Source organism: Macrosteles quadrilineatus, unplaced genomic scaffold (genome assembly GCF_028750875.1).
Source record: "Macrosteles quadrilineatus isolate MER2022 unplaced genomic scaffold, UCM_ALF_1.0 Scaffold_4__1_contigs__length_99947679, whole genome shotgun sequence".
NCBI classification, from domain to species: Eukaryota; Metazoa; Arthropoda; class Insecta; order Hemiptera; family Cicadellidae; genus Macrosteles; species Macrosteles quadrilineatus.
The window spans coordinates 29,064,355-29,088,508 of NW_026542597.1; the positions used below are offsets into that span (position 1 = coordinate 29,064,355).

General features: G+C 34.4%; 1 protein-coding gene across 10 annotated transcripts in view; it reads left to right on the forward strand.

Moving 5' to 3' along the window:
- Positions 1-23,845, forward strand: part of LOC128991446 (phosphatidylinositol-binding clathrin assembly protein LAP) — an 89,867-nt gene extending 66,022 nt beyond the window's left edge. For 3 of the 10 annotated variants that reach the window (XM_054414327.1, XM_054414330.1, XM_054414331.1), the window contains 12 exons: positions 564-658; positions 2,411-2,558; positions 3,303-3,437; positions 4,292-4,412; positions 7,397-7,495; positions 9,061-9,525; positions 12,889-13,000; positions 14,245-14,347; positions 16,251-16,304; positions 17,169-17,264; positions 18,882-18,966; positions 19,652-23,845. In XM_054414327.1, coding sequence (XP_054270302.1) covers positions 564-658; positions 2,411-2,558; positions 3,303-3,437; positions 4,292-4,412; positions 7,397-7,495; positions 9,061-9,525; positions 12,889-13,000; positions 14,245-14,347; positions 16,251-16,304; positions 17,169-17,264; positions 18,882-18,962 — 1,509 coding nt within the window. In that variant the 3' untranslated portion in view covers positions 18,963-18,966; positions 19,652-23,845. The remainder of the gene's footprint in view (positions 1-563; positions 659-2,410; positions 2,559-3,302; positions 3,438-4,291; positions 4,413-7,396; positions 7,496-9,060; positions 9,526-12,888; positions 13,001-14,244; positions 14,348-16,250; positions 16,305-17,168; positions 17,265-18,881; positions 18,967-19,651) is intronic. The other 7 variants (XM_054414329.1, XM_054414328.1, XM_054414332.1 and 4 more) reach the window with 7 other exon arrangements.
- Positions 23,846-24,154: the final 309 nt, after the last annotated feature.

Consider the following 24,154-nt stretch of genomic DNA (forward strand, 5'->3'; position numbering starts at 1 on the left):
GATTCTGTTGTTAGGCATTTGCATTGAGCTGGATATTAAAAGAATCCAAGTGGGTAAATGAGGTTTTCTGAATTGCATGTGTTGTGGCCCTGAATTTTGTATTCCTTTTTGTGATACAAGCTGGTGAAAGTATGTATGGGTTGGTGGTTGCAGGATTTGCATAATTTTTACATTGCAAGGGTTGGGTTTTGTAGGAGGGATGGTGGGTGAATCTTTCAGTTTGGGGAGAACTAAAAGGATTTTACAGTGTTGGGGTTTTCTGAATGAAATTCTGTGTTATGTTAGAGGTTCCAAAATTTAAAAGTCTGATTTGAGGAGTATGTTTAGTGATTGTAGGCCAGGTTATTGTAGGTTAAGGTGATTATGGTTGTATTTCGTTCAGAATACGAATGAGATGAAGCAAATTATCTGAAAATTAACAAAGCTTTTTGGATAACCAAAAACGAGGATTTCAAAGATTTTTCATGTCCGTCTTCTTCAATGTGACAGAATCTTGACGGACACCTTAATTGTGTAATTTCCAAGTGTGTTTTGTTAATTGTTTGTTGCACTTGTTTGTGTAGGCTCCGAGCAGTTTGCTGGACGCCCTAGAACAGCATCTGGCAGCGTTGGAAGGCAAGAAGGGCTCAGCGGCTAACACACCTACCCAGTCCGCAAGGTCAGTCTCACACTGCACACTCATAAACAACACCAACTGTGCTGGAGGAAAATAAACAGTTTGACTAAGGTCTATAGAGACTACACATTTTGTAATTCTTGAGGATTGGCAGTGTTTAATCCTACAATTATTCAAGATTGGCCTTAATAAGGCCAGTTGCCCTTAGGACATTTGGCCTTCTGGCTCTCGCCGGCCGGCCGATCGTTACGTGTATGAAGGGCCTAAGATAAAGGATTAAATTTGATTTGGGATCCTGCTAGACTGTAGTGGAGATATTAACAACACAATGTCATCAGATTTGAACAAGCCAATTAAGTTCAATGCTGCTCTTTGTGGAGGAATGGAGAAATGGGAGCTCAATTTTTTAATTTACAAAACTCTAAAGTTATGTGTACATAGTATTTCAACCCTTTCACAATGAATATTAGATAATTAAAAAAAAAAATTATCAAGTTTTGATCAAACAACATCCTGAGATACGATTATTGGATTATTTTGACTAAATTCTTACTTAGTTTGTGTTGTGTATGTGAACTTGATATATATTTTAAATCATTAATGTTCATTGTAATGTCTGTTTGTAATAGTGCATGGTTGTTTCCTGCATGGCAATGACTGTAACATTTACCTAGCAAATCAATGTTTATTTTTATTTTATCAGTACACTCTAAACTAAATAAAAAAGTTTAAATAACAAGCAATTATTAGACAAATATTAATTTTTTTATGAGTAAAACATAGTGTCATTCATAAATTTGCAATCAAAGGAGTTTAAATTTTTTCATATTTTTTAAACATTTGCTGCAACATTATTTTCATCACAGTAGATTGAAAGCACTTACACACCACATTTTTGCACGCCTAGATTATTGAGTTTTTAACAGAGTCATAGAATTTTGAGTTTAGATAAATCTCTAGACAAACAAAACCATACTAACATTATTAATATTTCAATATTCATAATCTAGCTGACCTGCTAATTCAAATTCACCCTTTGTCTATTGACTGAATGATATTTGTTTCTTAGTAATCATCACTATCAGTTACTAATATAAAACAACAGTATTTAAAAATGAATATTAAAAAGTGAATATTTTTAATTATTTTCAGCTATTACATTCTCGAACATTAAACTGTTAATTAATGACTGGTTATAACCTTTTTCACAAAATACAAAATCTAAAGAGACCATATTAGGTAATACTTCAGCGATTGTTTGCAATGCATTAGTTTTGAAACTAAACTTACCCAAGTTTAGATAGTAGAGTATGGTTTCTAGTTGAACATTTTAAAATAACATAGATATACAAAAGTTTATTATTTTTTGTTCAATGCTGGTATTCAGCATTTGCACACACAGTTTTTATTTTACAGGTAAGTACATTTGCTAGCAGTCTCTGAGTGTGGAAACATCGATGGGTAGTAAGAGTCAAATAATTAACCTTAGCTGATCTCTTTTTCACTCTTATATCCTGATAATTCTTCAATATTCTGCTCATTTGTAATGGTTGACGAAAAGATTGCGAATAACTGGGTGAGGGTCTGTCGGAACACACATGGTTGATGGTGTGGTCTTAATATAACAGTAAAACACTGTTTTAAAAAAGTAACTTACTTAAAGTCAATTCCACATTGGGATATTCTTGCACACTCCTGTCGGGGAGTTGACAAGTAACTACCCAAGATGTGCCACGCTCGTAGTCACCGCGCACGTAGCTTAGTCACTCCTGTAGCCGTGTGTGTTGTCCCTAGTCACCGGACGGATGTTAAGAGTGGTGTGTCTGCACTTTCTTCCACCAGTTCAGCGTTCGGGACGGCAGCGCAGCAAGCGGAGGGGGTGGAGGAGAGCCTACGACAAGCAGCACTGGCCGAGGAGGAGGCGGCCATGAACATATACAAGGTGAGCGACTTACAGTCAAATCAATCTATTGACAAGAAATTCTACGCAAGTTTTACAGTATTTGCTGTATTGTCAATTGATAATGCCTTGACAATTTGAATAAACTGTGTTTTTGGCTTTTGGGCTTCCTTAAACAAAAAAGTACAGAGGTCAGGGGGTCTAACCGACTTGGAAAATGGGAATAGTACGTGAATGTTGATGACCAGGTTAAAAAATTATGTTAATTTTACATACAATTTTGTAAGGAACTTTATAATTGCTGAACTATTCGCCCAAAATCACAAATTTTTATCGTTTTTTTATCATCAAAAATCGACATTGCGAAAACCATGAAGAATCACGAACAATGCCGCAATAGCAATAAATGATCACAGCCATTATTGTCAGGATCAAGGAAAATCATCACAAATTTTGCCGTTATTGCGACATGATCCCATATGTTGCCGCAAGCGTGTGAACAGCCTTTGTGATAAGCTTAGCAATTTATGCATAAGAAATAGGCATGACATGGCGGCACTCAAAGGGTTAAACGTTGGTTCTTTTAAGCTCTTGCCACTAAAAAGATCTTTCAATTTCATACAGAGGTGGCAAGAGGGGCTGACGTATATCTCATGGAAATAGTCACGCAATGTCTTTGTATGCAAGATGGGTTGGAAACCACAGGCTAGGATAATTGAGACTCTACAGTAATTTTGCAGTTTAATTTTGTATTATAAATTTGCATAATATGTCTAATTTTTTCAGTCCAAGGTGCAGTCCCCCACAAGCATCACAGCCCCCACCACCAACCCCTTCTTGGTGAGCTCTCCCCCCCCCAACGCCAATCAGCCCATACTGGACCTGTTTGCAACCCCAGCGCCCGCTGCGGAACCCACATTGGTTAGTGAAGCGATTAATTGATATGATTGATTCAAGTATGATGTTAAACAATATGTATTGCTTTACTGTACATCAAATGTTACTTATCTTTTGCTTCTAGCGCCTCATCCATGTAGTTAAAAATTGCAGTTTAATTGTATCTATGTAGCTTACAGTCACAATTCAAGTTAAACTAAATCTTATGTAGCTCCTAATTCTTGTTTAAACTCATTTATGTAGCTCTCAATTCTTGTTCATCCACAATATTTATTATTTAGGTAGATTGTAATTCTATTTCAGTCTCACACACAGTCTAGTTCAGTCAGTTTACACTGTTCCTGATTCTAGTTCAACCTCTTACATGTAAATTTACTCACATGAATATTTAATAACTATCATAAATAATAACTTAGTTCTCATGAAATCATTTGAAAACTCTAGAATCAATTCCACAGATCTATATTTTTAATTGAAGACTTTAAAATATATTTCATTATATTTTGGATTTTTATAATTAAGATCATATACCGTCTCCCATTGTTGTTGATTTTATTATTGAAAAGAACAAAATAGGCACTCATACAAAAAAATTCAAGTTAAAAAGCAGAAATTTTTTTGTTATAAATCACTAGTTCTTTTTCTGTCCATGCCATTTGTATCAGTAAAAAAAAAAAAAAATACTATTAAAAAACCAGATTAACCCCCTCAAAGGTTTTGTGCATACACTGGGTATTGAGCTAACCACTAGCCTAGTATAACACCCTTCACACCTAGTACCCTGAATTTGGTTTTGACATAGATTTTCTTTTTCATTAAAAAAATGTGGGTGAAATTATTTGTTCACTCGCTTGATTGGTTGTTGCACTTTGTCGCAGACATCCACCAAGGCGTCAGATGACCTGCTACAGCTGGGTAATCCGTTTGCAGACATCTTCTCAGGCTCAGCACAGCCAGCACCTGCGGCCCAGCCTCCCAACAACATGTGGATGACCAATGGTAACGTACTGGAGACTGTTGACAATATTCTTAAGACTAAGACGGTCATGTGGCCGAGGAGTTTTGAATGAAATAGAGTTCTTAGAGCTTAGGTGGGATAATTAGGGTCAGGATATTGATGAAATATAACATTGTTTGTAAGGTACCAAATTGTAAAGGGGGTAAAAACGTGTCACAATTAAATAAACACCAGAACATACCATTTTTTATCCACAATAGCCACTCCTAGGCCTTGTGTTGGCCATAGCTTGGGCTATGGGCCAAGGAACGTAGGCCTAGGTTTAATCAAAGTGAAGTATATACACACACTCAACGACATATTTATCTGTACTAGCACACAAATTTTTTAAATAATGTTAAACCGACCGATTTTACCAATTTTTAACACCGACGACAACACAACATAACCTCTAGACTGGTGTTGTTGACAGATGACAGACAAAGACTAGGCTAACATAAAATGTCAGATCAGCTGTTGACTAGTCCTTGAACTCACCACCAGAGAGCATAAGTCTCGACCGTACTGTAATAAGTGATTTTACTTCCAAGATGGGACATTTCCTCGTCGACTACCGAAAAGTAACTACAACGTCTTACGCTCTCGAGTGCTTATGTTACTTCTACGATCTACACACCGGTAATCGGAAAGTTAGATGTTTTAGTTAATCTTACTTTCACGTTTTACGTTCATCTTTTACCCTTAATCCACGTATTTTCGTTCCAAAATTTGATTTAAGTAACTTAAATTTCAGTGACTTGAGTCTAGACCTGCCAGTTCCTGCCTGACATTGACTAGCGGTGGCTATCTTTGGTTTTATTTTAATTAATTAGTTTCAAAATTACGATTTCTCCGTTCGCTTACAACTAATCATAACTTTAATTTGAGTGTGGCTGGTTCTAGGGGTAGGCCTAGCCTGACTTTGATGAATACTAGTATATCCCCCCCCCCCTAGAATTTTCTGTCACATGTTATTTTGTTTTGGTGTAAGTTTTCTTCATAAAGTATGTTAAAGATTTCTATCTGAAGAAGTACATTAGGATAAAATATGGTATTTACTCAGGGGAGGTATAGAAGAGGCTACGATGACAGCTGTGGGCTTCTTATTAGCTGAGGGAACGCCATTACCGTAACAAAACGGACAAAAGCCATCGGCCTCGGTGGTCTAATGGTTAGCGTGCTGGGCTGATATACTGTAGGTCCCGGGTTCGAATCCCGCTGGTGGCATTAACTTTTTGTCCAAGATGTTTTTATTATCAGCAAGTTTGGTTGGTTTGGTTCGGTTATTACAGTTTAATTTTATTATTAAGTCATTATAAAATTTTAATTGAGCAATTTCTAGTTTTATTTAATATACAGAATTATTTTTCCGATTACTAAACTTTTGTTATATTATTTCTTTATCAGCAAGTTTGGTTAGTTCGGTTAGGTTATGATAGTTTAATTTTATAATTAAAAAATAATAAAATTGAATTTGAGGCATTTATAATTTTATTTTATGAACAGAACTATTTTTGCGATTAGTAAACCTTCATTGCCAAAGTGCTCTCTACTACAGCGCTGTTCACGGAGGAATTTAGAACTAAATGCCTCATTCGTATCTCCCTTAAGTCAGACCCATAAAATATCAGTATCATATTAGTTACCTTTTATTGTGTACCTAAGACTCTGGACTTGGAAAAGTGACAGAATACATACATTTTTTATTTACCGTAAATCATAACCTATTCAATGGAGGACAGATAAATTGTTACATTATTTACTGTATGAGTTTTTTTCTTTTCATTTCCAAGCTACAATTGTGTACGTTGTTTTGATTCGTTTAACACATTCGCTGTGGCCCATCAATGGCAGGCGTAGCCCCGGTGCAGCGCAGCCCCGGTGCGGTGCAGCGTCGAACAACCCTGATTGCTGGGAGATTAGCTTTCAAATATTTCGGTCTGACGAATAGCAAATAATGTGCAATGATGTGCTGCGTTTTGACGAGAGTTGACGTAGTGTGCTAAAACACTCACAGAAAGCAACATTGCTTGGAACTTAGCCGATCCCATAGTATTGCCAATTGGAGGGAGAAAGACGGGACAACTAGTTGATTTCTACGCTTGCCAGACGGGGATTTTACGGTGAAATTTATTACCAACCTACACCACAATTATAGATAGACTGGTATTAGAGACACAACACTAACGCGTACAATGGTCCTTGACGAGAGCCTGAGCCACATTGACTGGGCAAACAACGCATTGCCCGTTGGGTCCTCGGTGACGCAGCCCGCACCACGGCACGCCATGTGTCACCGGGCACCCAGCCACAGCAAATGTGTTAAAAACTTTTTAAAGGTTGTAAAGACCAATAAGTATATTGCAAACTTTTTTTAAAGAAAATTGTTGCTTGTAGACAGTCCAAATATATATTTTAGAGTAGTATCATGAAAACTGTTTTGAGGTAGGGTCTTTTCTTTTCCCTAAACCCTGGTACCAGATTTGCCTTTCTTAAGAAATCCCTGCAAGCACTCTCGGTCTCCTTCCCTCTATCAACATAAACTACATTTTACTAGATCTCTTCTCGCTTATTTTTCACATTTCCAAATCATTGTAGTCTTTCTCTCTTCAGATTCCTTGGAATACCCTTCCTATGATCTATTAATTTGTAACTCGGTCCCATCTTGTTTATTCACAACCCTTAAAAACCTTCTAGTTTGTATTCTACTTCATACTCTTTCCAGAACATGCTTTCGACCCCCAAGTAACTTTTAGCCAATAGTATGTCGACATTTTTGAATTCATTGGTATCTCTATATCCCATATAGCAAGTCCTTCGTGCTTTGGTTGAGTCTTGCTCCTTTTCCCAGTCTAGCAATCCCAGTTAGCTTAGATAGTTTTCATAGGATTGAGAGCTTAGTGTCATTAAAAGGAATAGGAACAAAACAAATAATTTCTTCTCTAGTTTTTTTCATTGCCTAACTTGGTACACTCATTGTTGGCAGGTTTTAACAACGGTGCAGCACCAGCCAACTCGTTTGTGAGTGACAATGCTTTCTCTTCAGTTTTTGGAGCCACAGACCCTAACAATGCCCAGCCTACAGGTGAGTCAATGTTTCAAACTTATGCAAGTTATTCTTCTTTAAGCATGTTAAAAATCTCAATTTGGGTATTTTAAAACTCATTACTGAGTGTTTTGTGTTTAATGGATGAACTGTTACATTAGGCTTATGTTTATTTTATAGATTATAACTCTTCGCCTATTTTAAATTTTGTAATCTTAGTTTTACAAAAAAAGTTATTTTTTTAAAGGTATAGACAATTTTTTGTAATTGAAGCAATGTTTGTAAAATTAAAGTCTTAAATCTTTATATCTTGATGATGATATTATTTTATTGAATAAGATGGTGCACTAAACTAAAAACTGATACACATAACTACCTGTTTTGATAGACAGTATACACATTTTCTTACTGCAGAGTTAATATTGTAGTCTGACAGCAGACTACTAGGCTGAATGAGATCTTTGGAGAATCTTAGATCAGTTTAAACACTTTTGGTCTACTAATCCCCCCCCCCCACACACATACACATGCACACAATCCAACTTTGGCCTCAGACATTCCGAGTTTAGACACATAGGGTTTTTGATGGACATAAACATCCAGAGGCAAATATTATTCACAAATCCAAGGAGCATATATATTCCATATGCCATATAAGGATATGGATATATTCACTTCAAGGAGGTGTGAACTAAGGTCAAAATAGTTGTGCAGACAGACAAGTAGGCCTATACAGGTTCAATTCATATATAGTGTGGTGGGATAGCCACCTACATGTTGAGTAAAAAGTTCCCATCAACTGTTTGTGCGAAATGAAGAAAATTTGGTTTTGGCTGTGCCTAGGCAAATGGAATAAGAATGAAGGTTCAAAATATGTATGTTTGTTTTTTTACATTTGGTAGTATGATTTGTGTTTTTGTATTTTTTTTATTGTAACCTGCAGTAGTAATTTCAGGAAATAAACATACTGATACATTTTTTGAGGTTCTACTCTTTATTTGTAACTCCATAATATAATTGATTAATTCTTGGTTAATATTGGAGTTGGTAAAACAACCAAGTGATGAATTATTTTAGAAAGCTGAGAATAATTTGTGTTATATAGATCTGGGTCTTTTCAGTTGAACCCTGCACAACAACTAAACTTATCCATTTGAGATTGTGTTAGGTTTTTACAGTGCGAGTGCTTTTAAGTCACTAGCGACATTTTTATAGTGCACAGTAATCAACTAAATAATACTATGAATTCGATATACTTATATCATTTTATTACTTGAAGAGCCAACATTTGTCTTATCGTTTTTCAATAGAATACCAATACATAATCTAGAATAGAATACAAATATTTTATCTGATTTCAAGTACTCTTTCTTCATTAAAATTGTAGTTTAATCACTTGGAAGAAGAATCCATATTACTTTTGTTTGTTATTTAGTGAAAAAGTATATTATTGCGTAGTCGCAGGTGCATGCCAAGCAAAAATGGCTTTTGTATTATATTCAAAAAACATTATTTTCTGCCATGATCCTCTGATCACTTCTTACTTGTGTAATATAGTGTATTCCATTGTCCACTTTGTTGATGAAAGTGTTTTCTGGTGCAAGCTGCCCCTGGAGCACCAAACCCTTTTATGGCTGATTTCGGCCCGGCAGGGACTAACGCCCCGGTCCCCACAGGGGACTTGTTCGACAGTGGTGACTTGTTTGGTGGTGATCCGGGAGACCCCAATGCCGCCAATAACTCTCCGTTGAGGAATCCCAACGCCCCTCCCCCACCTCGGCCTCCTCCTCCCTCCAGCGGCACTCCCCGCACCACTTCCCCCACTCCCAGCAAGAGTGCGTTTGACGACTTGAATGACAGTATAAGGATGGCCCTTGGATCCCCTTCTCGTCCCCCTGTTCCTAGTGCTGCTCCTCAGCCCCCCTCAGGTATGCCCGGGGGGTTTGACGGCCCACCCGTAGCTATCCCACCCGGCATGCCCGGTGTTGTGGGGGTCATGCCCCCTGGTGGCATGCCTTACTCTCTCCCTACCTACGGATCTCCGGCGAAACCGGCCATGCCGATGACAGGTGATTCGACTGAGTGTTGATCCTTGTATTAACCGGCTGCTTTGTGAACTTAGTGTGGATTGATTTTTTTTTGTTTTTATGTAACCTTGGGTTCCCACAGACAGATTGCAAATTTGCTTAAGCTAAGTAGCTTAGAAGCAATAGGTATATTTGTTAAGTTAACCCATTTGCTTATGCACGGCCAAAAAAAGTAAATTTGTTTTGCGCTCACAGTTGGGTCTGTATTTTTCCTCAGTCAAATTATTTAACCATGCTTTCTGAGGAAGCCCTCACCAGCATCATCGGTTTTATCACTGTGCCAAAGGCTGCTTTTTCTCAGACACAAAGTCAGGTCAGTTGCCATGTTGTGATAAAGACAGTAATTTTTTTCTGTGGCTTATTCCACCACAAAGAGATTCATATCAGCTCGTCTCACGGTTTTGATTTAATTCTTCGGGAAAGTTGATAGCATTTAACTCAAATTTACCATTGCAAATTTCTACTTAATTTTCAGAACCACTTTAGATCTAGATTTCGTTACATTGTTAATTTTTTTAATTCCATTAAAAGAATTGAACCAACGAATCTAAAACTCCTCTCTTTAAAAATATTTACCTCAAAACAAAATTTGTTCTCAAATAATCATGACTAATTATTATTGCATGGTAGAAAAAAAATTGCTACACTTTTTTTTACATACAAACAAGTCTCAATGATGCTGTACTGATTGACTATTTTCTTTTGTCTAGTTGTAGAAAAGTAGTTCTGTACTATTATTTCATATTAAAATGGTTGAAAAACTCATGACTGACCCACAAAAAAGAAAGCTGTAAGCAGTAAACAAAAAGAGGATTACTAATAACTCTGACATGGTACCAGTTGAGAACTCTTAAAACTGGAGAATAAAATAAATGAGTTATTCAAATCACAACGGTGCGGCCCGTTACACGGTGTTAATGCTTTCTGTGTGTTTGTACCCTTAATCTGCTACTTAGATATTTACAAATGGCAGAGCAGGCCTTAGGCACATGCAAATAACAATTTTTTAAAACTCTGAGTTTTACATGAATAATCACCTATTACAGGAGAATCCCTAATAACCGACTCCTCGAAATATCCGACCAAGTGTCCGCCGTCTACTTGTTTCCTTTCTGGGGATAGAAATGCCTAGAGGTTGATCAAATGGCCGATCGGGAATGTTGCTGTAATTGCGGCAGACGATACCCATTGTAACCGATAACGGGTGTTTCCGCCCTCGAAGGAGACAATTACCGAAATCGCAAAGACTTCGAGCTACGCTCATGGTTGTTGTCACGATCGTGGGAGATGATTACGGAAGTCGCGAAGACTGCAAGTTACGCTCACAGCTGTTGCGGTGGTCGCAGGGGACGATTACTGAAGCTGGGGAGACTTCAAGTTACTCTCACGGTTGTTGTCACGGGAAACAATTACATATGTTGCGGAGACTGCAAGTTACGCTCACGGCTGTTACCGCGATCGCGAGAGATGATTACCCATGTCGCGGAGACTGCAGGTTATGCTCCTCCCGATATCCTACATTTTAGCCCTTCCGACCTTGCCCTGGTTCCGTCAAGTGTAAGACATCATCAAGGTTGAGAAACGATGTCTTATGTTGCTGTGATATCAGAAAAATACTGTATAGCAGTTGCTATAAATGCGGTAGATTATCACGGATGTGCCCATAGTCCTAGGAAATCATTTTGAATGTTTCTGCCATGACAGAAAATCGTCACAGATATGCCCGTGTTAATCACAGACGTTGCTCAGATTGCTGTAGTTGATCATAAATTAATGTAGTTGGAATTAAAGGTTTCAGACTAATGCTATAACGATTTCACTCAAAACTATTGTTCATAATAGAACACTAAAGGCACATGAGTTTAAAGCATAACCAAACTATGTCTTAAAAATATAGCGAAAAAATACCATACAAAGGCTGTTATGTAATCATTCCTCATTAACTTGACGACTATTTTAGGCAAAAATCATACCGGGAGGAAGATAATAATATTTTATTATTATACGGGTATGGTACTAATATTTTACATTATAATTTTTATGAGTTGGTACTGTTGGAATACTACGTTTTTTAGTAGTAAGCACCACTCTTGACAAATCCATATGAGATGCTAAAATTAACTTTACTAAATACTAGTTGATGTCTTTTACATTATAATTTATTAAAATTGGTTGATCTGTTGGAACCCTTAAGTTCTTATTGTTATTGCATGTTTTTTGTATTGTTTATGAATAAAATATTTTTTGTATGTAAATAAATTGCTCTTAGATACCCCCTACAGTGTTGCATCAGTTAGCTTATGTTTTTGAATATATGTATTCGTCATCAGTCATCATTCAATTATAAATTCTTTAAGACAGTGGCACACATTTGGGTGCATTTTTATCCTTCTTAATATGTCTTTTCATTTTTATTTTCTTATTTGTTTTTTTTAAATTAAACTGTTATTGAGGAGACTGGGTATTTATAAGAATAACTAATAGTTTTAGGACTTTTCTGTTTACAAGAGTGCTGTAACATTTTTTGTTTGTTTTTTACTTTAAACATTTGGTAACATTTTGTTGGGTTAATATTACCTTTAACAGACTTTTCAGTGTTACTGTTTGTGTTTGTTATTAAATCAGCACTGTTTGTTTACTTTATTACATTAATAAAAGGTTTATTTTTGCGATAGTTATATTATTTGATTTGTTATATTTCATTTTTTACTAATACCTATCGCTTCGATGTTTAATATAGTTTTTTTTTTTTATTTAATTAAAATACTCTTTGTATTAGTGATCCTATGAATTTAATTAGATATTGCACACCACCTATATTAGATATATCCCAATTTATCAATTAAAGAAACAGAATGCAAAATGAGAAAATTGGTAGTATATAATGTTAATGAACTATTTTACGCATGTGTATCCACTGTTTGTAATGCTAGAGATTTGCTTTTACAAGAGCTGTGTTTGTAGGTCATTCAGTTGTAAGTTATGTCAAGAACCTATTTTATGCCAATATTGTTTTCTTCGTCTGCTTCTAAAAACTTTGTAAATGTTTTAAATCTTCAGTGTAATTCGTAAACAAATGACAATTTTTATAACTCTATGTGACTTAACTTTTGGTTTTCCTTTTATGATTTTGATAGTTAACTTTACAAATGGTAATTCAAAATGTATCTGAGAGATGGCTGGACATTAAAGTTCTGTAATTAGTAAAAATCGGACGATAAAATCTACTTCAGAATCATTATGGATTTTACTGATAACCCTTGTATATTCAATATGTTTAGATGTTATTCTGTTGTTGATCTATCAGCCATTTTGTGTTGACACTAGCGTGTTTTTGTGTTGCAGCAGCCGTCCCTGCCACCGGCCCCAGCAAGGTGTTAACAGGTGATCTAGACAGCAGCCTAGCATCACTAGCCGAGAACTTGACCATCAACAAGGGCGCCACTGCCCCTGTCAAGTGAGTTGTCTTTGTATGCAATAGTCACCCACAACTATTCTTCAATAGTTTGAGATTATATGAACTACGACAAATGTGTGACGCCACTAGTTTTGTAGTGGGGTCGCTATCTTGTGGTTAGAGTTTTGGACTTCAGTGATAGGGGAACAGGTTTGATCAAAAGAGAAAGAGATTTGGACTACTCTCCCTTGAGTTTGTGATGCTTTTATGCAAACTGTCACTATAAACACTACCCTACAAATTAACAACAAATGATGATGTAATTTGCAAAATAAATCACACAAAACTTCCAAGTTAGGCCATGTTGTCTGGATTAATTAATGCCATATTTAATAAATTGAATCCTTTTAATATTCCTCAGTACCGTACAAACTGTTAGAAAAACACAAAGTTAATTTTTTTAAACATAAATATAAATATTAATTATTTTCAGGATTACTTATATTCAATCACATTCTTAAATCAAAGTAATAAGTGTGTTTTTTTTTACTTTTTTATCCCCCTGTGTGGTCTTTTTTGTCATTGCTTAACTAGACCTTCACACTAAGTGTTCAAATGATCCTTATGACCTTGAAAGGCGACCAGTTTAGATACTCACGGGATCATCTTTAGGCGAACGTCGTCATCTTTGTTTCATTCTTACAAACACTTAGATTATTTTAAAAACAGACTTTTTTTACGTTACACTTAGTCACACACATATACGAAACACGTAAAAATAGCCAAAACCGATCGGTTTTGCAGCAGGCGACACAGAAGTAGAGTCTTGGATGTTATGGTGAGTCGGTGGCGTCACGGACTTCGGGCTCATGGCAGCGATGTTGTGCGTTCGGATCCTGGTCACTACCGCAAACAATTTATCAGTACAGTTCACCTTCTTACTGTACCGGCTCACCCCTTGCTTTGCTGGATACATTCCACGCACGGGTAAATAGTCTATGTGGACGGGTAAATACAAGGTTAAAATAGGCCGCTAACCTCTTTTTTGAAAAAAATGGAAGTATACAGATTCTTAGAAAAGGTCCAGCAAACCAAACTGTGGTAAAATTCAGGATAAAGGAACTAATCTCTATGTTTTCCAGATAGAGACGGGTAATCCAAGGTCGTTTTAAATAAGTCTAAACTGTAGTGTTGGAGACATAACATTTCCAGTGAATAGAGTTAACCCTCATTAGTTTTTGTTTTTTTATTTAACTTTTAGAAAATTGTATAATTTGCTTAATGTACAATATGTATGTGTGCAGGGGTGTGCAGTGGAACTCCCCCAAAAACACAGGCAAGCCCGGTCAGGCAGGTTGGAGCCCGCAGCCCATGGCGGCCACCACGGGTGCCAACTACAGGCCAATGGTACGTAAATTTCCCTGCATGTTTGTAGCATCTACAGTTGCCACACATGCTTTATGTAGTTTGATTTGGCATCAGTTTTAAATATATTTCCTCCAGTTTTTCAATGATACTTTTAGATTTTTGTTTTAGATTATTATAAATGTATGAAAAAAGAGTTTGTTTTCTGTGTTGATAAAGTGGTAAGAACAGTAGTAAAGATTTCACAATTTTGTTTTACAACATTCTCTATTTTGTCTGATTTTGTAACTTTGTACAAAATAAATTATTTTCACCTCGCTAGGACATTGCCAGCTTTTTTTATAGGTCATTTAATGAACCAGAGTGCTTCATTAACCTGGTCTGAAATACACTACTTTTGGCTCCCAGTAAAGGACTACTAGTGTACCTGTTGCTCGAATTCGAGCAATTTTGAAGTATTACAGTACAATTTATTTAAAAGCATTACATCACTGGTAATAGATAAATTAATTGTCCTTAGCAGTATTTGCTTAGGATTGTACATTAATACAGTACAATATTTATAAATATGCATGTTCTATTTGCATTTTGTATTTTATATAATTTATTTTAGTATTTGTACAAATTGTATTTATATGCTACCTGCATTAGGTTAGTGGTGGGCAAGAATATAATTTTTTTCTACTGCGGCAACATATTATGCCTTAGGCCTAACTTTAGGTTTTATTTTATTTTTCACTTGACAGATGAAAATATAATATATATATATATATATCTTTATTGATGATGACACTTAAAATTGGAATATGTTTTGTTCAAAAGTATTTGTTGCTCTATGTATTGATTTGTAACTTTAATGCTAGCTTTGTTGGTCTACCTGTTTTACGACTTTTGTCTATTATTGTTCCACAAAATACCATATTAAATTATTTAAATTCAGAAGGTGATACAACTGTACTAATCCTTTGTTAATGAGTTTTATTTAAACAGGATTTTTTTATTATTATTATTTCCCCCTGTTTAACTCAAATACAATTTGGTCTACCACTATCCTATGTGTAAGATTTTAAAAAGCTTTTATATTTTCATATTTTTTTGTATTATTTTGCATTTCTTATCATGTAGCATTTAGTCTGATGTTTACGTGTACAAAATTCGTTTTCAAAAATAATATTTCTTATTAAAACACTATCAATTTTCATTGTGCGTGGTTTTTGATTCTTACCAATTCCAGAATGTCACAAAATTACATCAAAATCAGCTCCTGCGATTTCGGGGACAATAAAAAACTATTTCTTAAAATAAAAAGAACCGACTCTCATATTTAATTATTAGTGATGGGCAGATTCCAATACTAAATTTCTATTGAATGTCTACACGTTAACTTTGATTCTCATATTCTTAATTTTTTTATACAAATCCATTTCCTGGACAAATCAGAATTCACAATAAACAAAATCAAAGTAGTGTAAAATAGTTTTTAACCTAATCAGTTTCTACGTTTTTATTACATGTTTATGTTCCGATATTTCAGGCCATCTTTATTTGCCATTTTTCTTTTGGAATCTGTATTATTTACTTATTTTTACAGGAAACTGGCAATATTATTGTGAGTGTTAAGGATGGCTGCAACAAATTAGCGTTATCTCAAATTCATAATTCGGCCAAGATTGCGTATGTTTGTTACTGTAATTGTAGGAGCTGATCAATTTTGCTATAATTTTGTGTTATATTCTGGAATCTGTAAGAATCCTAAATGATCCACAATGAAAATCGACGATTCCTTGATATTAAATGTTTGGAGGAATAGAGAATAACAATTAGCTCATCACTAAAAAGATTCACTTGCACCAAAAAATGTACAAAATTAGATTGTGCCCAAGTAAATGTCAGACGTATAGAGGTGCAGTAGAGTAGATGTATAGGCCGCACGTTTGCTTTACAGGGTCAAGGCATGATGAGTCCAGCGCAGTTTGCTACGATGACTCACTCTCCGCTGGTAAGTGACTCTAGCACGCTCAATCACTCGCTCACTCGCTGGCTTGGCTGACTCTTACACTCTCGCATGACCACTAGTAGAAAACATTATACTCTCTTTCTATAAGTAGTTTTATTCTATCTTTGCAATTCCACTTAGAGTTATTACAATGTTATTGTTCACTGACTCTGAAATTGACTATACAAAAATGATGCTATGTTAAGGTTAAAAAGGTAACAGAATTTAGTACATTCCCAAGGAAATATTTATAAGGTTTTGGATTTAATTTTTTTTTTTTTTTAATAGGCTATGATGCACTCACATCTTCTACACCTCAATATTTGCCTAGGTTTATTACAAGAAGGTTAATACTGTAATGTTAAAATAATGCTGCATTACAATTCTACGACTAATTTGTACAGCTCGCTATTGTATAACTATTGTCAGAACAGCTTATTACTTACAGGTTTCAGATTTTGTTTTTCAAACTCAGTACCTAATCACAACATTCCTGAACGCAAAATCTTTTATTTCACTATTAATTTTAAAATGATGTTTTAGTTCGACAAAAATTCAATGTGTGTTGAAGCTCTACTGTTTACTTATGCGGCTTCTTTGTTTTTAGCGAATTTCCCTATTAATTATTTTCCTCTACTTCTCAAGGAGTCTGTTGTTTATTAATTATTACAATGAGAAAGAATGCCTCGATTTTTATCCAAAATACTGGTACTCCCAGTTTCAAAGAGGTTTTCAAGTCTGTCAAATTCTCTTGCAAAGTAGAGATTTTAAATAATCAAAAGAGCTACATAACCTATGCCATTTCAGTGTATGTCTATATGAAATATTTTCAATCATCAAATTAACTTGTATTGAACTTACTTTCAGGGAGGAAACTTATCTTGGATGAGAACTAGCTCTAATATGTTTTACTCGGCGAAAAGTCCGTTTGATTCGGTTTCCTCTCCGTTCCTGCAGGCTGGGGTATCGTTTGTTTGAACTGAACGTTTTTGAACTAACATCACCTTGTTTTCGATGTGAACACTTGATACTAAACTTCTTGTTATATTTTGACTTCTTTTTACATAGTTTTTAGGTTTCCAGAGTCGTTTAAACTGTGTAGTTTAGAACTGTCTGTTGGTTTTCTGTATATTTTTCAACTTTAAACTGAACACTCGAGAAGAGGCTAATTCCGGTTATTTCTTAGTTATTAAATTTGATGGTTAAAGAAAGGATTGAAAATTGTAAATAGTTTTGTGATTGCCGTTAAAAGTGTTGGTGCTTATATTCAAATATATAATAATAGAACGTCTTCCAACATTAACCCAAATTGATCAAAGGATACAAGAACCACATCTTCATAGAAAAATAAGATTGGATGTCGTGAAACACCTATTGAGAAACTACCACAGCTAAATCAAATTTAGATCCCCAAGATAGGCAATGTAAAAACAGAAATTGTTTTAATGCTCAGGGAAACTATACAAAAAAAGTTAAGATACTGAAAATTGAATTATCAAACAAGTTGATTCAATTTTGCTGAACATTTTTAGAATTTGTTACGGCTCCCAATGTTATACCAGCAAGGACACCATTTTTTCTCGTCTTTTACTAAATTCATTACAGTTATATAATTATCAAAAATGTTTAAATGGACCTAATGTAATTCTGCGTCAACAATTGAAAATAACATAAGTACTTTCAGTATTACAGAGTACCTATTTCATATTAGGTTTGGTTTTCTATATTCTAACATTGCCGTAAAAAATGTCTGATATGCTGATAACAAATAGAACATTATCCTATTACATCTTTTTCTTAAATTTTTCTTTAATATATTATCTTTATTTTACCCACTTCTCTGTTTTCAGCCGCTTGTACTTATCAGCAGTTTTCAAATTAACAATGTGTATTTTTTCTAGTTATTTTTAAATCTAACTACACCACTTGTAACCGTATCTTCTCACTATGTATATATTCTATGCTCTGCTCTTGGTATACTAATTGAAAGTGCGGAATATGTCCCAAGTTTTATTTTGTTCCATTGTTGATATTTTTGTATGATTTAACTATTTATTTTATTTTATTAGAACATTTTTGTTTCAACAAATTGTTCAGTAAAAACTTATGGCTCACTTTGGTATCAAGTAGGCCTACTTTTATTTTTTTTAACATCAGTAATTTTATAGCAGTTCATAGCAAAATGATTATTGTCTTTGACAATTGATGCAACAGTCAGTATCCAATAGTCAGTGTTATTATTTTTCCTCGCTACAGACTGAACTAGGTATTTATTTGTTAATAAAAACAACTATAGAATGCAAATAAACAAACTAAATGTAAGGGGGGAAAACCTTCATTTTTACATATTAACTTACATCTTAACTTCTATTTTTTTTTTTTACACTTAAAATTGTTTTTCCAGCTTATAAAACTTGTAAAAAATTATAAAAAAATAAGTTATTTCAATACATTTTAATGTTAAATTATTTAATTTATGATTTTTGAATATTGTTTAGTTTGTTGAGGACATATTCCGCCATGTAGTGGTATAGTGGTGTAGTGGTGCGATGCATGATCAGCTGAGGTGGTGTTGTACAGGGGGTGCCGGTGGCTGGGGTAGTACCACTGCAGACTCTACCACAAGGCACTACGCCTCCAGTAGACCCCTTCGGCCTTTGAACAGGTGAACAGCTTACTGGAGTAGACAACCCATCTATAAAACCGACTTTTGTCAATTTATCATTCAAACAGTTAAATGACACCGTAACAATTGATATTCTCTCTCAATTTTTGATATTTTGAAAAATTATGTAATATTAAAGTTGTTTAGTTTTCAATTAGTTGTCTTTTCGGTTGGATTGGTTAAGAAGTTGGTATATTTGACTGAAATGTGTTATCACAGCACTCTTTTGGTGGTTCAGTTTAACTATGTTCATTTAAATATGGGAATGGGGTGTCTACTCCTATGTGATAATTTGTTTCCATTTAATGTATGGCACCAGAAAGACATAAATTCCTTATAAAAAATAAATATAAATAAAACTAAAAGCTTCAAATTTTTTATTAAGATTTTTTAGTTTGAAAATAAAATTAATCCAAGTATTGGATGTTTTTTTAGGTTTTCCCAATATTGAACATTAAATAATGGGACAAACATTTTAAAACCTTATCCTTGAGAAATTGGAAATTTTATAAAAAGGTTAAGAGTTTAGCTAACTTATAAAAAAAAAAGATACAAGTCAAAAGGTTTTTTAGATCTTCCAAAGATGAAAGCATGTCAGATTCTTTGTTAGAGGTTATTTACTCTGTAATTCGACATTTAAAAACACGTTTATGATACATTTTTGACACGTTGTGACATGTTGCAGGACTTCAAGTGGACCTAGGACCCGAGTGAACCTCATCATATCCTGCGTTTGTAACATATTGTTGCTGTAAATTTGAGTTATCCAACCTGCAGCCTCCATTTGCCAAATCTAGCGGATACGGTGTGAAGCGTGTCGGTAGTCGGTTTTCTGTTAAACAGAGGACTATTGTGCAATAGCTAAATAAATATTATAAACACCGTTGACTTAATTTTGTTTAGGACGGTTTGCGAGATAATACATTATAGTTAAGGTAGATGTTGTATTATAAGACGGGTGAGGAGTCGAGGTATTGTGTGCTATGGATCCAGACAATACTCCCCCCCCCCCAGTTTTTGAATGTATATGTCCCCCTCCCCTCCCCCCCCCCTAGTGCGCTACTCTACTCTTGTCTCTATGTTAAGTTTGTATTTAATTATTACTTGTAGATATAACATATAGTAGTAAATTATCGGGACATTTCTTTTTATATATTCTTTATTTATATAGTAGATGTTCGCATCATAAGCAAAGTTATAAATATATTTATATTTTTGCCGATCACCGATCATATTCACCCGCTTTGAGTGTTGTCACGCCGAATTCTGCTGAACTCTTCATTTCCGGCAGTTTTTGAATGTCTTTAACGTTCTAGTCTTTTCTGTCCTCTTCAATATTTATTTTATCGTTTGTCTTTGTGTTGTTTTATGTATTTTTGTTCGCAAAATAATCGTCATCAGTGTTTGATCGGCTTTACTGTTATAAGAGTTGTTACTATTGCCTGTTATTAGAGATTAAATACTATACTAACTCAAACTATTTTTATATTTGTTTATCTTATTTGATTTTTAGGGTTGCGATTAAATTGTAGTTTAATATACCCGAGGGTATTTGTATGATTATTTTAATGTGTCATTCCATTGTGACAGTGTACTAGGTATTTATTGTTTCTAATTTATAAATTTAATTCAACCATAAACATTTTATTTATTTTAGTCAATTATCATATGTAATATAATTGAAATTGTTATAAATGTTATCTGGGAATAAGTATATTTTCTTATCCGGTGTACTACAACCCAACATGATATGTCTTTGAAAAAGTTGTTGTTAAATGTGAATTTGTTAAAATGGACATCTAAAAAAGCTTTTACGGTTGAATTATAATCAATTACTCAGGTATTAAAATACAAACTCTTTCTGTCTACTCTTGGTGTTTTACCCTCTTCAGAAATTCAAATTTTCTCATGTCTTTCAGAATGTTTACTAGTGCCTGCAGTTTCTCTTCCAGCTACTATCAATCATGAGATGAATTTCAAGTTCAATTCAATTTGTGTCAGATGTAGAAAATAATCGTAAGAAGTTCTATTATGGAGTGGGAAAAGACAAAATATGAAAACTGTTTGTAAGGCGGGTAAGATACGAGCGGTGAGCGGCAAGCGGCGAGCGGTAACCTGAGTCGGTTTAGTCGAAAATGGTACCTAAACTATACTTTCCTGCAAGAGGTATATTGCAACTATTGTTGCTATCTGACAATTGTTTGACTTTAAAAGAAAAACCTTAACACTAACTTGGTCCCATACTTTTCTGGTGACTGAAGTATTTTAAAACTTCCGTGCTGATTATCCCACAAATATTCCCTGGACTGCACCTCATGTATCGACCCGTATTGCATGTTTGTTGCTGTTTCCCTGTCATTTTAGGCTGAACTGAAGCATGACTCACCTGAGCGGCAAGCGGCGTTTTTGCGAAAATCAGTTTTTTTTTTAAGCCAATCATCGGTCTCAGGTAAGAGACACGACTCTCGGCTTTACAAACAATAAGTTTTTTTTAAATGTGAAACAAAAGGTAGGTTTTGACTTGGAACCATGAGCGGCACTGAGCGGGGGCCGCTCGCCGCTCAGACGTATCGTGGCCACCCTCAACAAATTTACACGCACCTAAATGAGACCTGACGCTCGCCGCTCGTATCGTATCCGGGGCCTAATCTTAGCATTCTAAACCAATCCACATAAAACATTTTATTGCCAACTAAACTACTTAATGAGGAATTTTACATCTCTTTAAATTATAATAAATGAGAAAATCATTTGTTATAATTTGTAATAAAAATTATTTTACCAGCAGACTTTTCCCTTTTATATTATTAAATTATAATGTATGTGTTTAAAACACATAACTTTTGTCATCCACCTCTTGTTAAACTTTATTGTTGATAATTGTATCATAAATGAACTATTATCTCATAAACTCCCTGTATTACATGTTAAAGTGTTGTTAAAGAGAACAACAAAATTAAATTCTTCACTACAATAAATTATATGAGACAAAATACGATATTCAAGGATTGGTTAGTCTGCTGTTTTGTGGATTTAAATATATGTTTCACTAATTATTAACAGTTAATAATTTAACTATTGGAAATTGCAACATAACAGATTTTATTAAACTTTAAACGATACTAATTTGATAGAAATATTCCCTATTATAACTCACTTAAGTATATAGTTAAAGTGAGCCATTATTGATTGCTTTAAGGAATAAATTTGGATAGCTAAATCAATCTTAAACCAAACTATTTTGATTTTTTTGGGGTTGATTAGTATGTTTCAAAGATTGGTAGTATTTAGTGTTATCATTGTTTTCATTTTGTGTCGCATATCTCAATACAGTAATATATTGTAATATTTATTATCTACTGTAACTTTTAAACATAAACAAATCAATTATAAAACATAATTTATTTTAAAAAAGGCACAATATGTTTTAATCTTGTGTAGGCCTATATTTATTATGTTTTCTTTGTTTATGATTGACTTGTTACTAAATTATTCATTTATATAAACAAACCGTGATAAACTCTCCTTATCATACATAATCATCATGTTTTCATTAACAATTAATTTCTGCTCCATTTTGTTTTGTTTGATTTTTGTCTACCTGTACTTAATATTGAATTATTTATTTCAATTAACATTAGGTGATCCAGAGGTTGACCCAATTATAAAGCTTCAAATTTAATAGTTAAGATTGCATTGTAGAAAGACAATAGACTATTTTGCAATTTTATTTTTTGTAAACTTCAAACGTCAGCTTCCTTTATACATTATTGAAATTGTATTTTTATTTTCTTTACCAGTTTAAAATTGTTGCTAAAATATCTTTTGTTTTTCTTTTTTTACTGCAAAGATTCTTGAAGAATTATGTAAATTGTCTACATAAAAAAAGATCAGTATTTAATTATAATAACAAAAATCTCAGTATAACTATATTTATTTACATTTTACTCTCAGATCGATTATAACAAGAAATCACGTCAGTAAATGTATATAAATGATTTTTTTTGGAATATAATTAGTTATAAAAATAAATGTGATACCTAACCTTTCTCTGTCTTCCTGTTGGAGGATTTCCCAACCCCTCCCGCAGAAACTGAATGGTTCCTCATCACATAAATTCTCTTCCTTCGGCTGTCATTGAGAGAGTCATATTTAATACTAATTATTACATAGTATATTGAAACATAACTTGGGTGTTTGGACATTACTGGTATAACATTTTGGTTTGAGAAAGGTGGCTTTGATTAATTTGTATCCAAAAATTTTTGGGGTTCTTTACAATTTTCAAATTTCTTGCTTAGTTATGAAAAATGCTGAGACAAAAATATTTACCGTATTTGGCCTTTAAAGTTGGGTGGATATAACACTGAGATTAATCACATTTCTTTTAATGGAAACATTTGGTAGATTTGTTTGGTTATTTGGAATTTTAGATGACTTTCGCTAAAAGCGTTGAGTTAACAGGGCATAGAAACCAAAAATGTATGTTAAAGGAAGCTGACTCTTATGTTGTGAAATATCTGGACCGCTTACAGCAAATACTCAAAGTGCTAAGACAGAGATTGTTCATATTTAGCGTATGTATAGTTTAGAGATGTACAGCATATATAATGTAATTAGTTGCGATGTGATACAGTAGATAGAGAGGGTCGATGTTGCATAGCCGTATGTAAGCAACGATATCAATAGTGCATATATGTAGGTGTTCCCATATTATACATTCCAATTCACCAGTGTTTATGTTGAATCAAAATAATTTTAACGTTGTTTGAAATCTGTTATTTTCGACTTACAGGAAGTTGTAGCACTTAAGGTAGACAAAATATGTGGTTATGATTATTTGTATTTATTTTTCATCCAATAAAGCAAATATTAATTAGCTGTGTTGATTGATATATCCCTGAATTGTGTTGGTGGAAAAATATGGGTCATACGTTAATGGGCTGAATATGATGACCAAACATAAAGCCTATGTCCCATGACGCGTTGCGCGGCGCTCCACGCGACGGTGAAAATGCGCGGACTGGAGCGTCTGTGCGCGTTTAGGTCCGCGCAAGACCTGTCGCGCCGCGACACACGCCGTCTAGAGGCCGTAGTGGATAGTGTTAAAACCTCATAGAGACCTCCGTGCTACACTGTATTTGTAAAGATCTGTGTGATTGAATGATGAGTGATTGGGAAAGTGACG